The sequence below is a fragment of the Adiantum capillus-veneris genome, chromosome 14, assembly GCF_014529385.1.
Source record: "Adiantum capillus-veneris isolate H3 chromosome 14, ASM1452938v2, whole genome shotgun sequence".
NCBI classification, from domain to species: domain Eukaryota; kingdom Viridiplantae; phylum Streptophyta; class Polypodiopsida; order Polypodiales; family Pteridaceae; genus Adiantum; species Adiantum capillus-veneris.
The window spans coordinates 81,827,012-81,839,119 of record NC_140944.1 but is presented as its reverse complement, the minus strand read 5'-3'; the positions used below and the strand labels follow the sequence as shown (position 1 = coordinate 81,839,119).

The window sequence follows — 12,108 nt, the reverse complement described above, 5'->3', positions numbered from 1 at the left end:
TCTTGCCTTCCTCTCCAGTTCACAAGGGACGGAAGGACCTAGAGGATAGAGCTCTTGTAGCACTCATAGGAAGTCCCCTACACAGAGCCCTCGTAGGTCTCATAGCAAGTCCCCTCCCTCTCTTCTTCTGAAGCCTTTCTCAAGGAATGGATTAAGGCTCAGTGAGGGTCCCGAGGAGCAGAGCTCGAGTCCTCTCAGTCCTTGCCCAAGAGCCACATGCTATTCCTCTTCAAAGCCCTTGCATATATATCCTCAGCACTGGCCAATGGGCCATGAGGAATTCCCCTTCGCAATTACCATACTTGGGTTGAGCTCCTTTTGCTGTCGCAGGTGGAGTGCATTCTTTAGCTGGAGCAAGGCCCAAGGGAACATTGGCCAGGAGAGGTCAATGGACCCTTGCACAGGAAGTTTTTGACACATTCTCAAAATAATTCTCACATTGTGACTTACCTCAACATCATGAGCTTCTGTCAAGGAGGCACTACATACCTAGCTAGGTATGATTGGGGGTAGGGGACCGCTGGCCCGGTGGGGGGGCCGGGGGTCCCCTGCCCCCAGGTATGTGGTGCCTCCCGAGCAAAAGCTCATGATGTTATGCATTGTATGAAAAACAATGAAAAAGACTCCATTTTCCTACATGAGAAAATTTACAAATCTTCTTGTGTTGCATGGCATTGATGATTGCAGTTCGAGAGCACCAAGGACCTTAACAAGAGGGGATTCGACCTTTCCCACATGTTTGGAACCACGACCGTTGGAGTGACAGGAGGGAAGCACTTGCAGCCATCAGTGCCTCCCCTCTCACATGAGGTGGGGGGAAGGGGGGAAACCCTACGCCCCTCACCTATATCTCACACAAGCATGGAGAGGATGGGATCCAAGATGGGATGATTGAGCATTGTAGATCTCAGGCAAAGTAAATTACGAAAAAATGTAAACACGAGCACCCAAGTTTTCTTCGCCCCCCTTGCATGTGGCCCTAAATTGAGTGGAGCCTTAGATCCCATCTCCCCATGCCCATGTTAGATATAGCTAAGGCCCTATGCCATAGTTGGCACACAAGGTGAATTCACAATCTTCTCCTTTTCACAACCTGTACACTGTTCTAAGGTCTAGATTTGGCAATACGTTCAATGCTTTTGAACTTATTAGTGCACAATGGTCGCCTTTTTGCAACCTTCCCTTCGTGGATTTTCATGGTGAGATTTTTAAAATTTGAGCTAATTTACACTAATCTTACACTATTCCCAAAATCTAGGGAGCAGTTTTCCTTTTCCTCTTCCTCTCAATCAACATTTTCAAGGTGACACAATCGTCAACTCAAACACACTTTCCATCCTATAAGGGATGGAAATTCCAAGGAAGAAGCAATCGGATAAAAATTTATATCCAATTTATGCAGTTTTGGTACACTCGCATTGTTTAAGCCAATTTAAGGAAACTCAGATCTTCTTGATTCAATCTCTCATGATATTCAATGATTTTGGCTCAAAATGATGTCAAAAGATGGCTCTTTACATGTAAAATGCTTACCTCCTGAAGTATTTCAATAATGAAAAAGATAAGATGGATTTATTCAAACAATTTCCTAGTTTTCCACTCTTTGGTCTAGTGCATTCGAACAAAATCAAACACCCCCAAAAAAAAGTCCGAGTTTGGTGACCCAATAAACTGCCAAGATTTTAGTTATAATCAATGAGTTGCTCATTTTCAGTAGAGAGTAGCAAAACTAGGCCTTTGCACTCATTCTCACCCTCTTTAAATAACTGTCTTCACATTGCAGGAAGTATTGGATGAAAAAAAACAACCTTGATGTTTCTTGCACGTCCAATTCCAATTCCGAAACCCAACTGCTGGTGCACTTAGTGCCAAAATTTTGAATGTTTCATTGCAGAGTAAGAAATGGAAAAACAAGGTGGCAAATTTGACTTCTAAGGTTGCATGTTTCAGTTCCACAGTCGATACAACACTCCAAAGATCGGTTGGGATCCTTCACTAACCATGGCAAAACTGTCAACATGCACCCAAGACCACTATGATTCAAGAATGCATCATAAAGTAAGTCTTGCGACATCCATCCATCCCACCCACACTTACGGCTTTAATGCATCTCCCACACTTGCTGCCACATCCTCCACTTTCTTCACAATGGCTTTCACAAGCGGCCAATCTATAAAGCCCTTCTCATCATCCTCAGGGTTCCTGCCATACCACACCTGTGTACTCCAACCTCCTGGATTTAGTTCTTGCCCTGTAGCAATCAGCTCCGGGAGATTTGCATTTGCCAAATATAGCACTCCAAATGCGAACAAATCAGCGGTGCCATCTTCCACATATTCATTAGCCTGCATTATCACAACAAAAACACTGCGCATTACATGGTTACCAGAATATAAGGTCAGAACACGGAACAGGGAACAGAAACTGGCATGATTCCTTGTTATGGATAGTCACATCTAACGGAATGGGAATTCAGAACAGGACATTACGCTTGTATACATTCCAACCGAGACGCACTACACATGCTTGTGTTTTCTTCTCATACAATTTGTTGAATAATCAAGTGTATCCATGACATCGGAGCAAACCCTTAAAATCATGCATTAAATCAGTGGCTGAGAACACATGCAGAGAGTGGTGGTTGCACACAATAATTCGAAGTGTCCCTCCTATGCTCAGCACTTCACACTATGGCGAGCCTACCCAACACAATTCACCTTGCTAAGGAATACCCCAAATAATGGAAAATAGATCAGCCAGCTTCATTATGCGCAATTTCTTTATAATCACTTATCATTCAAAGAAGCATGAAAACCTAATAATCGCTTTGTTAATCAGCAACCCCACTGAAGTTGAGTGATTGATAGTTCTCTTTAGCATGCTCTTTTACACAATACCTATTCCATCTTGGAAAAAACTCTCCCCAAATGTCCTTCATTCCATAACCTCAAACTATGGCTCATTCATATCTAGAAGGCAAAGGAAATACAACTATGGCCCATTCATATCTAGCAGGCAAACCTAATAATCGCTTTGTTAATCAGCAACCCCACTGCAGACCAGTGATTGATAATTCTCTTTAGCATGCTCTTTTACACAATACCTATCCACCTTGACAAAACTCTCTCCAAATGTTCTCCATTCCATAACCTCACACTGTGGCACATTCAAATCTAGAAGCCAACAAATTTCGCACACAAAGAGCATTCATTTTTTTAATATTAGGACCAGTCACCACAGAAGTATAAAGAGCAATAGAGTCCTACACAAAGACCTTGCATGGAGTACCTTTTCAGGTGTCAATCCTCCATTGATCATGAGAGTGCCCTTATAATGTTTGCGAAAGTAGCGGAAGACATCTATATTGAAATTTGGCTTGTCCAGCTTTGCAAACCTGCATAATGAAGCAACGACCCATAACAAACACATAAAAGCTAGAGTCCAAATGTTGACAGAAGATATGGTCAAAGAAGATTCTCCTCACTTGTAGTAGGGGTCATAATTCAGGCTGGACAAGCACACATAAGCCAGCCTCCGTTTTTCCAACTCTGGTCCCAAATACGCAAGCTGTGCAAGAGAGTCATCCTCTGGCTCTACCAAATCACTGAATGTAACACCTTGCTGTAGCTTTATCCCCACTCTGTTGGCTCCTATTGCTTCCACACATGCATCTACCACCTAACAAAAAACAAGTTTGAAGTTAAGAATCTGCTTAAAATCAAGGTCCCCAGTATGATAGTTGAATGGCTAACGGCTAGTGTTTCATAACCAAAAGATAGTGAGCTCAAAGCCCCTTGGGACTAGTTCATATACAAATGAACATCTGCTTTCAGTTGAAGTGTTCATGTTGCCTGGGTCTTGCCCTAAAGCAGTTAATGATTCCTCCTCCTTAAGTGAATCATATTAGGATAATCCATTACAATCCACTCTTACCGCATGCTATTAATACATCATGGCGATCATGTGCGACAAATACATGAGGCTCTTGCTTACCCCACCCCCCCCTCTCCTTCCCTGCGTGACTTTGGCAGTTGGGAGAGGAGACTCTCCCATAGCTCCCAGCTCCTGACACCTAAGGGATTTGGGTAACGGCCTTTAAAACTCAGATACGTTATTTCGTTAAGGCAATCTGGGATGAGGTCTTGACGCTCAAGAGCATCAATTTCATTGCATCAATATCCACTTTCAGATGACGACAACCAATGTGATGCATGAAGAAAGGATAGTTCAATACTTCCAGTACAAAGCGAGCCCGATTTTCCACACTACCACCATAGCGGTCTGTCCGCAGATTAGTCTTCTTTGCCAAAAACTCTTGCAATAAGTAACCATTTCCTGTACATTAACTATATTTAGAACGAACATTCTCTATCCTTTCAAACTTAAATCCACAACAAAATCTGACCATATGGACTCACCTCCATGCAACTCAATCCCATCAAAGCCAGCTTCCATTGCTCGCTGGGATGCTGTAACGAACATCTTTACAACTCTCGGGAGCTCTTCTATCTCAAGGGCGCGAGGAGTCTCGTATGGTGCCTGCCAACATTTCCTCTCAATACCCAAACTGTAAAAGTACAAACGAACTTAAGATTTCCGCAGCAAAAGAACGAGTACCTTTCCGCCCACAACATGCACCATTCCTTCCATTTTGACAGCTGAGGGAGCAACTGGGGGCATGTTGTTGGGCAAGAGAGAAGGATGTGACACTCTACCAGCATGCATGAGCTGGCAGAATATGTAGCCTCCTTTCGCATGAACTGAATCATTTACAAGCTTCCATCCTTCAATATGCACATCAGAAAAGACGCCGGGTGCACGAATGTAGCCTCTTCCTTCAGCAGCAGGAGCCGTACCTGTCAGAAACTCGCTTCTCATTTCATAGCACTAAGAGAGGTAAGCAGCTCATCAATGATCAACACTTCTCAACTCCAAATGACAGGCTAGCTCTGTATCCTCTTGAACTCACAATCAAATCTGAATTCTTGCTCTATGTGCCAAATGGCTATCCTTGGTGATTCACTTGAGCCCCACAAACATAAAAGGTGGTCTACATTGCAGGAGTTCACAATACAAGGGTTTCCCTAGCTTGCAACACAAACTGCAAGCTGCTACTCACCTAAGCAGAGAGTAAATATGAAGCGTAAGCGGCGTATGCCTCTAGTGGAATGTAGGCGTCACATGCCTCTGCCTTAAACCACTTGGGCTGGCTCTCTTGAGAGCTCTCTCACATACAAGCACTACAATAGACTTGTCATCCAACCAAAGGATTGCCATATATATAGACTAGGCAGGTCACACTTGGCTGGACCTTGGCCAAGCATGAAATGGTGTGTCGGGCTACACACCCCTGAGGCCTTCTAGACCGCCTCACATCCCATATGGACTCCACCCCTGAACTTTGCATCCACGCTATGCTCTACGCACCTATCCATGCATGCCTTCTGTTGTCTGTAGTTCCGATGCTATGCTGAAGTGACAAAATATCCACAGCAGTTTCCAGAAATACCTCTTGATCATTCCACTCAAAACTTCACAACACAAGTAGTACAATGACAACGACTTGTGTCGCTAAGCGATATTCATTGCACACAGTTGAAGAAAGCTATCGAACAGGTAGATCTTAGAGCTATTTCATGGCAAATGGCCCCACTTCAAAATGCGGCATGTTACAAGAGCAAGTTTGCTACCTTCAGAAATGATCAAGCCGCCCTCTGATGCTCGCTGCTCATAGTAAATCCGATTCATTTCCCGTGGAGCCTCCGTAATGGGGTCATTGCGAAGCCTCGTCATAGCTGACATTACCACACGATGCTTGAGCAGGAGAGCACCGCATGTTGCAGGTGTCAGAAGCTTCTCACAAGCCATTGCTTTGCCTTGAAAATGACCTGCTTGAAGAGCTAATCTACTGCAGCAGATTCAGACTAAGTATGCGTGCGAGTCTATGGGTGGGTGAGTGTGGTGAGTGGGGATGTACGCGAGGTATCTGTGTATGCGATTATAAACGGTAACCAAACATTATGTGTGTGTGTGTCTGACAGTGAGAGAGAGAGAGAGAGAAGAGAGAGAATCGCGGACCTGGCTAGCTCGCAAGTCGCGAACGAAGAGATCTGTGACGAGCAATATGAATGGGGTGAGCTGCTGATGTCACTCGGCACGTCATCAACCCCGTCACGGGCTGTGACCACTGCTCGCAAAACAAGTGATAAAATCACAAGGCGCACCTAAGGGTGGGTTCAGACTAGGAAAAATGCAAAGGGGCGTCGATCCGTCATGGCGAAATTGGATTGGTTGGAGTTGAGGCACTCTTATGCCGGGCCCTCCATTTTTCTTCCGACCCCCCCCCCCCCCCCGAAGAGTTGATGGCCTCTCTCAGCCCCCTCACTTTTTCACTTTTCCTCCTCCACATCATTCACACTAGGCGGTGGCACATTTAGGAATGCTTGACACTTCCGCCGGTTCAGTCTGAACCCACCCTAAGCAAGTAACAAAAGTCTAGAAATGTAAATTTTTTGTCATTTAGGGGGATCTACCATAAAAATATGGCTTGCATTAAAACAGGTAACTTCTTTTAGAAGCACAAACTCTAAGATTCAAGCAATCCTTTCTTATGCTTGTTGACAAAAATGGAATCAATAACTATAAGCTGAAGCAAGAAGTAGCAGCATCACACTAGCTCTCTCACTAATAATTAGAAAACATTCAATCGAATAGGCATCTTAAAGCTGCAAATAAATGCACTATAGCCAACATACAAAGCAGATTGTGTTTCGACCAACTTGATAAACATGAAGTCGGATAATAGGAGAAAATGGATGACGGAGTTGATCTACTTGATGCGTAAAAGTGTAGATGAAGAAAAAACAATGGTAGTTGTGTGACCTCCTACTCGCTCTACTTCATTAATGTGTGATAAAGTCGTTCCTTCATTCCTTGATAAAATACCAGAAAAGTCAAGGGATTCAAACACTTTGAACTTCTTCAAGCTTCACCTTGTCATATTCATCATCCAACGGTTTCACATCCATAAGGTTTGAATACTACCATCTCTCTCTTTTTGGTTGATGCAGTCTTCTGTCCCTCCCGCTTTGCATTTTCTTTTTTTCTCCTTTGTTCCTCACCAAATAGATCTAGATTGTCATCATCACCAGGAGGCATGGCAAGGGCAGGGGAGCATCGACAACCAACTCTATTGTTTGCATAGAGGGAGATTTAGAAAGCTTGACACTAACAGGAGAGCCTGGGAACTATTTTTGTAGAAGAGCAAAATTGTGACATCATAAAATGTTTGCCACGTCAATCCCAAATGCTTGTGGGGCGGCACAAAGTGCAAGACATCTTCCTTTGAGGGATGATCAATAGTTTTTTGTTGTAAAAACCTAAAAAGCCTAATTTTCTAAAAACTTCTTGGAAAATTCAAGGAAAGGAATTTTATATGTTTGGAAAAATGATTTTTCCTGGACACTGCTACTCTCTGTGTGTGTGTGTGTGTGTGTGTGTGTGTGTGTGTGTGTGTGTGTGTGTGTGTGTGTGTGTGTGTGTGTGTGTGTGTGTGTGTGTGTGTTTAAGCGGAAAACGGCTTTAAAAGTATCTACCTTTGCCAGCACCCTTTTCCTTCACCTCTACGTTCATTTATTATTATAACAGGTATATACATGCGCTTCAAAATGAAGGTACAACACCAAAGCCTGAATCAAGTACAACAAAGAACATTGGTTCCATATCAACTTGTGTCCTCTTGGCAAACCTACCCTTTATCCTTGGTCTGGTCTCCGCATACGCCTGCCTTGAAGCATACCTGAAAGTCTTCTCAAACTTCCAATCCTTCTTTGTCTCTTTGTACTGCAAGACCCTCACTTCCCTTTCCATAGGCTCTAGTTGCAAGATGCTTTAAACTCAAGGGAGTTCACTAGGCCCGACCGGCATAGATATGTCGCAAGTGTGGAATCTGGCATGACACCAAACTCCATCGAGCTTGAGGAGAAGCTATGACTTAAAGATGTTAAACCGAATGCAACCCCATTCTTTGTGGCCATTTGAAATGAGGAGCACTAGGAGGAGGAGCTATTGCTACATGAACATGGAGATTATGCACTAGCAGTATGCTGTCTACTCCCATGGTCGACACAAACTGCAAGTCAGAAAATGGATCCACACCACGGAATAATTCCAAGCAGAATAAATCTACTGTTGAGAGATAATAAATTTGCTATAATTTGACGGGGAAGATGATGATGATGAGAGATCTACGGAAGAACCCTCTAGTGACGATTGGTTAGGAGCGTGAAACATCACAGGAGAAGCAGAGCTGCAGAGGGATGGCGCATCCGCTTTACATGTTACAGTGGCCGATGCCTACTCACAAACCTCACTTTGAGATCGCAGGCAATTATACCGAGGTATGCAGCATTTGCCTTGCAAAAGACAAGGGCTGTGGAGGTCTGGCAGGAATTGCAAAACAGAGAGAGAGAGAGAGAGAGAGAGAGAGAGAGAGAGAGAGAGAGAGAGAGAGAGAGGGAGGGAGAGATATAGATTTCAGAGATGATTGTTGCATTTTGCAAGCTCCGACGTGTGCGAGAGAGAAAGACAAGTGCTACATTCTGCAAGCATGGGCTCCAGGAGAGAGATAACTAATACCTACTGACAACTTAGTGACGAATTGTCTATGGACAGACTCCCACCCAATGAAAGAGAGAGAGTATTGTAGTTGGTTTTGACTCGTGACACATAGCTAGACATGAAGAGAGACTCTCAAGCTATGCATTATGCATTTTATTTTATAATTTTAATGGAACAAACAAAAGGGATCTTTAAAAAGTCTTAAAACTCAAGACACTTTAAAAATCCATCATTAGATTTACACACTAGTCATATAAATGAGTGCCCACTATCTTATTTCAACCGATCAACATTTTTGGCCTCTATCAAAAAGTGCTTGAAAATACAACTCTACTTTTTTCCTATTTTAGTCAACGAAAAGAGAAGGCATCTCTATAGCCTCTGCCCTTTGGGCAACCCAAATTTTATTTTCTTGGCCATTTTGTCTATTTTGACCAGTGTGAGAGGTAAAGCACAAATAATTTTAGTGAGATTAAGTTTTAAGTGAGATAAAATAGTGGTTACACCAGTTTGTAATTTTTAGAAAATCTGGTTGCTAATATAATTCACTCACTTGTGAGTTTGATATTTAACAAGTGATAAAATCACCAGCCCCCCAAGCATAGTACAAATTTCTTTTTGACATGCAATTTTTCAAGTCCCCTTTCATATGCTTTGTGTAATACGATCAACTTATATAATGTTTCATATATAACGTTAAGTGTATAAACACAAAAAATGATAAGCAATTTTGAGATTCTAGCAGTCAAATGACATGAGGTTTTTTTTAAGCACTTGTTTTGATAGACAAAATAACCCTTAACCAAAAAAAAAAAAGGGTGTCATTTTCTAAATCCCACTTTAAAAGCTCTACATCTCTAAGATTTTTTTTTTTAAGAATTAAATTAGCACCCCTAAGCTCTACCTCCCTAAGCTTTAGAGCCCTATGCTCTACACCCCACTTTAAAAATTCTACATCTTTAAGCTCCATAACCCCCTTTACAAATTTAAAACTCCAGATCCCTAACCTGTAAATCCCCACTTTAAAAGCTCTAAATTTCTAAGCCCTAAAACTCTAGTGTGTCGGGGTGACTCTCCCCCTATTTGTGAGTCCATGTAGCATTTTCACTTTCTTTAATTTAAATTTTTACCTTCTTAAACAAGTGATAAAATCATGAGACCTGCCAGTTAACTAAAATCGGTAGGCATCATTACATTTATACTCTAAGAAGGTCATAGAGGAGTGGTAGAGAAATAGTGCAATTTTTCTTTGCACCTCTTATTATCCAATGGTCACCATCACATTAACTTTGATTGCTAACATTTCAAAAGTCATTTCAAACAAAACTCGCACTATATAATTTTAATAGCTAATTGTTCACGTCATGGTTTGTTTAATAACCTACGAAGAATATTTATTTAAATTGTTGGTATGGAATGTTAAATGCTATTTCACACACACACATATGAAAGAACCTTACAAATGTGTCTATAATCATGATCATTTAAGTTTTCCTTGTAATGAAAGCTTACTATACTCATTTGAACATTTTTATTATGAAAGTGAGTGTGTGTGTGTGGCAGTGTGCACATGTCTCTCTCTCTCTCTCTCTCTCTCTCTCTCTCTCTCTCCATCCACATTAACATGTCAAACTTGTTCCAATAATCGCTCAATTTATTATAGCAAAAAATGTTGCCTTCTTTAGGCCATAGTGAAGTCTTCACTTTATTTGGCTTTTAATACATTATCCACTCACTTTTTGTGAGTTTAGGCCCATGGTTGCACGATTAATTAAGGATTTTCAACTTAACTTTTCCATACTTTTAGTCCCATTTTTTAGGAGGTACAAAATAGATGTTAAGTATGGAGCCTGATTTACCCTTGTAATTTTTTGTGGTAAAAGCGCACATTTATAAGGCCCCCATCATGAGGAGAAGCCATCGTGCGTGAAGGAAAATCACTCACCGGAAACCAAAATTTTCACGGACAAGAATCAGGGGCAACTTTAAAGGCCTCGGGGGAGGAGGCCCCGAGACTTTTTTTTTTCGTCGGAATATTCTTTTTCGTCGGAATATTATGGCTGGACGGCGGTCGGAAAGTGGTCAGAAAACAACCGGTCGGTTGGCCGGTAGTCAATGGCCGATGGCCGGTGGTCGGAAGTCAATGGCCGGTGGCCGAATTCAAAAGCGGACTTGTCTTCTCAAGGGCGGCCACACATGGGCGGATTGGAGGGTCCGATTTGGACTTATTCGCACAAGGGCGGCTACACATGGCTGTTTCTCATAAGAGAGGGTAGCCCTTTTGGCCTATAAAAGGAGGCCATTTCTACACACATTTCATAGTGTGAAGTTGATGCAACAAGGTGAGTGTGAGGTGGTGAGAGTGAAGCAAGGCGGGAGCTCCATTAAGGGTATAATCCCTTTGTAAACTACTTCTTGTTTTGAAGTACTAAAGCCATTGAGTGGCTGCTTTCCCGTGGACGTAGCCCACATTGGGTGAACCACGTATATCGTGTGTACTCTCTCTCTCTCTCTCTCTCTCTCTCTCTCTCTACTCTATAATCTCGTGTATATAAATTTGTCTCTCTCCATTAAGTAATCTACTCAATTATCTATTTAACTACGTCTTATTTCCTAACAACTGGTATCAGAGCAAGGTTTGCTCGTAGCTAAATTATCTCAAGGAAAGGATTCCTTGAATTGAGTGGGAGTTATGGCGGAGAAAGGGAAGCTCAAGATTGAGAAGTTCAACGGCAAAAACTACCAACATTGGAAGATGCAGATTGAAGACTATCTCTACCAGAAGGACCTCTATTTGCCACTAGGCGGTCTTGCGAAGAAGCCCGCAACAATGGCAGATGAAGCATGGATTGTCCTTGATCGAAAGGCACTGGGAACAATCCGGTTAAGCTTGGCGTCAACGGTGGCCTTCAATGTTTCGGAGATGAAGACCACGGAGGACTTGATGAAGTCACTTGACGACTTCTACGAGAAAACATCGGCATCCAATAAGGTATTTCTTATGAAGCGCTTGTTCAATCTAAAGATGGCAGAGAATGGTTCAGTTGCAGAACACCTAAATGACTTTAACACAAACATAAGTCAACTTCGATCAGTGAAAATCAATTTCGATGACGAAGTGCTAGCTCTCCTTATACTATCATCTCTACCGGATAGTTGGAACAGCCTTGTGATGGCTGTAAGTAATTCTATCTCTGGCACAAATACTCTTAAGTTTGATGATGTTGTGGGTGTTCTCCTAAGCGAGGAAATGCAAAGGAGAAGCACAGGAGAATCATCAAGTGCTGCACTATCAGTGGAAACAAGAGGAAGGCTTAAGGAGAGGTTCAAAAACCAAAAGGGTCGTGATCGCTCAAGGCGGAGCAAGTCACGCACAAAGTCAGTTCTTGAATGTTGGAACTGCGGCAAGAAGGGCCACGTCAAGAAGGATTGCTGGTCCAAGAAGAAGAAGGAGACAGAGTCTCAAGACAACAAGCCAACATCGGAGGC

At 42.5% G+C, this 12,108-nt stretch overlaps 1 protein-coding gene and 1 pseudogene across 1 annotated transcript; both read right to left on the bottom strand.

The window, feature by feature from the left end:
• Window positions 1–1,866: 1,866 nt before the first annotated feature.
• LOC147442669 (putative 12-oxophytodienoate reductase-like protein 2A) lies at window positions 1,867–6,101 on the bottom strand. Its single transcript, XM_086528772.1, has 7 exons — window positions 5,691–6,101; window positions 4,618–4,856; window positions 4,419–4,539; window positions 4,235–4,335; window positions 3,485–3,678; window positions 3,289–3,394; window positions 1,867–2,345 (listed from the first exon to the last, which is right to left on the bottom strand). The coding sequence occupies exons 1-7, from the start codon at window positions 5,866–5,868 to the stop codon at window positions 2,094–2,096; spliced, it is 1,191 nt and encodes a 396-aa protein (XP_086384898.1). The 5' UTR covers window positions 5,869–6,101; the 3' UTR covers window positions 1,867–2,093.
• A 1,561-nt stretch (window positions 6,102–7,662) lies between these two features.
• Window positions 7,663–9,589, bottom strand: LOC147442668 (zinc finger protein CONSTANS-LIKE 2-like; annotated as a pseudogene).
• Between the last annotated feature and the right edge of the window lie 2,519 nt (window positions 9,590–12,108).

Bases quoted from the DNA above. Each gene is read 5' to 3' on its own strand.
- LOC147442669 (XM_086528772.1), bottom strand. From the start codon at position 5,868: ATGGCTTGTGAGAAGCTTCTGACACCTGCAACATGCGGTGCTCTCCTG. The intron at 4,857-5,690 runs GTAGCAAACTTG...AGTTTCTGACAG, and splicing joins CGGCTTGATCATTTCTGAAG to GTACGGCTCCTGCTGCTGAA. The intron at 3,395-3,484 runs GTGAGGAGAATC...TTCATTATGCAG, and splicing joins AATTATGACCCCTACTACAA to GTTTGCAAAGCTGGACAAGC.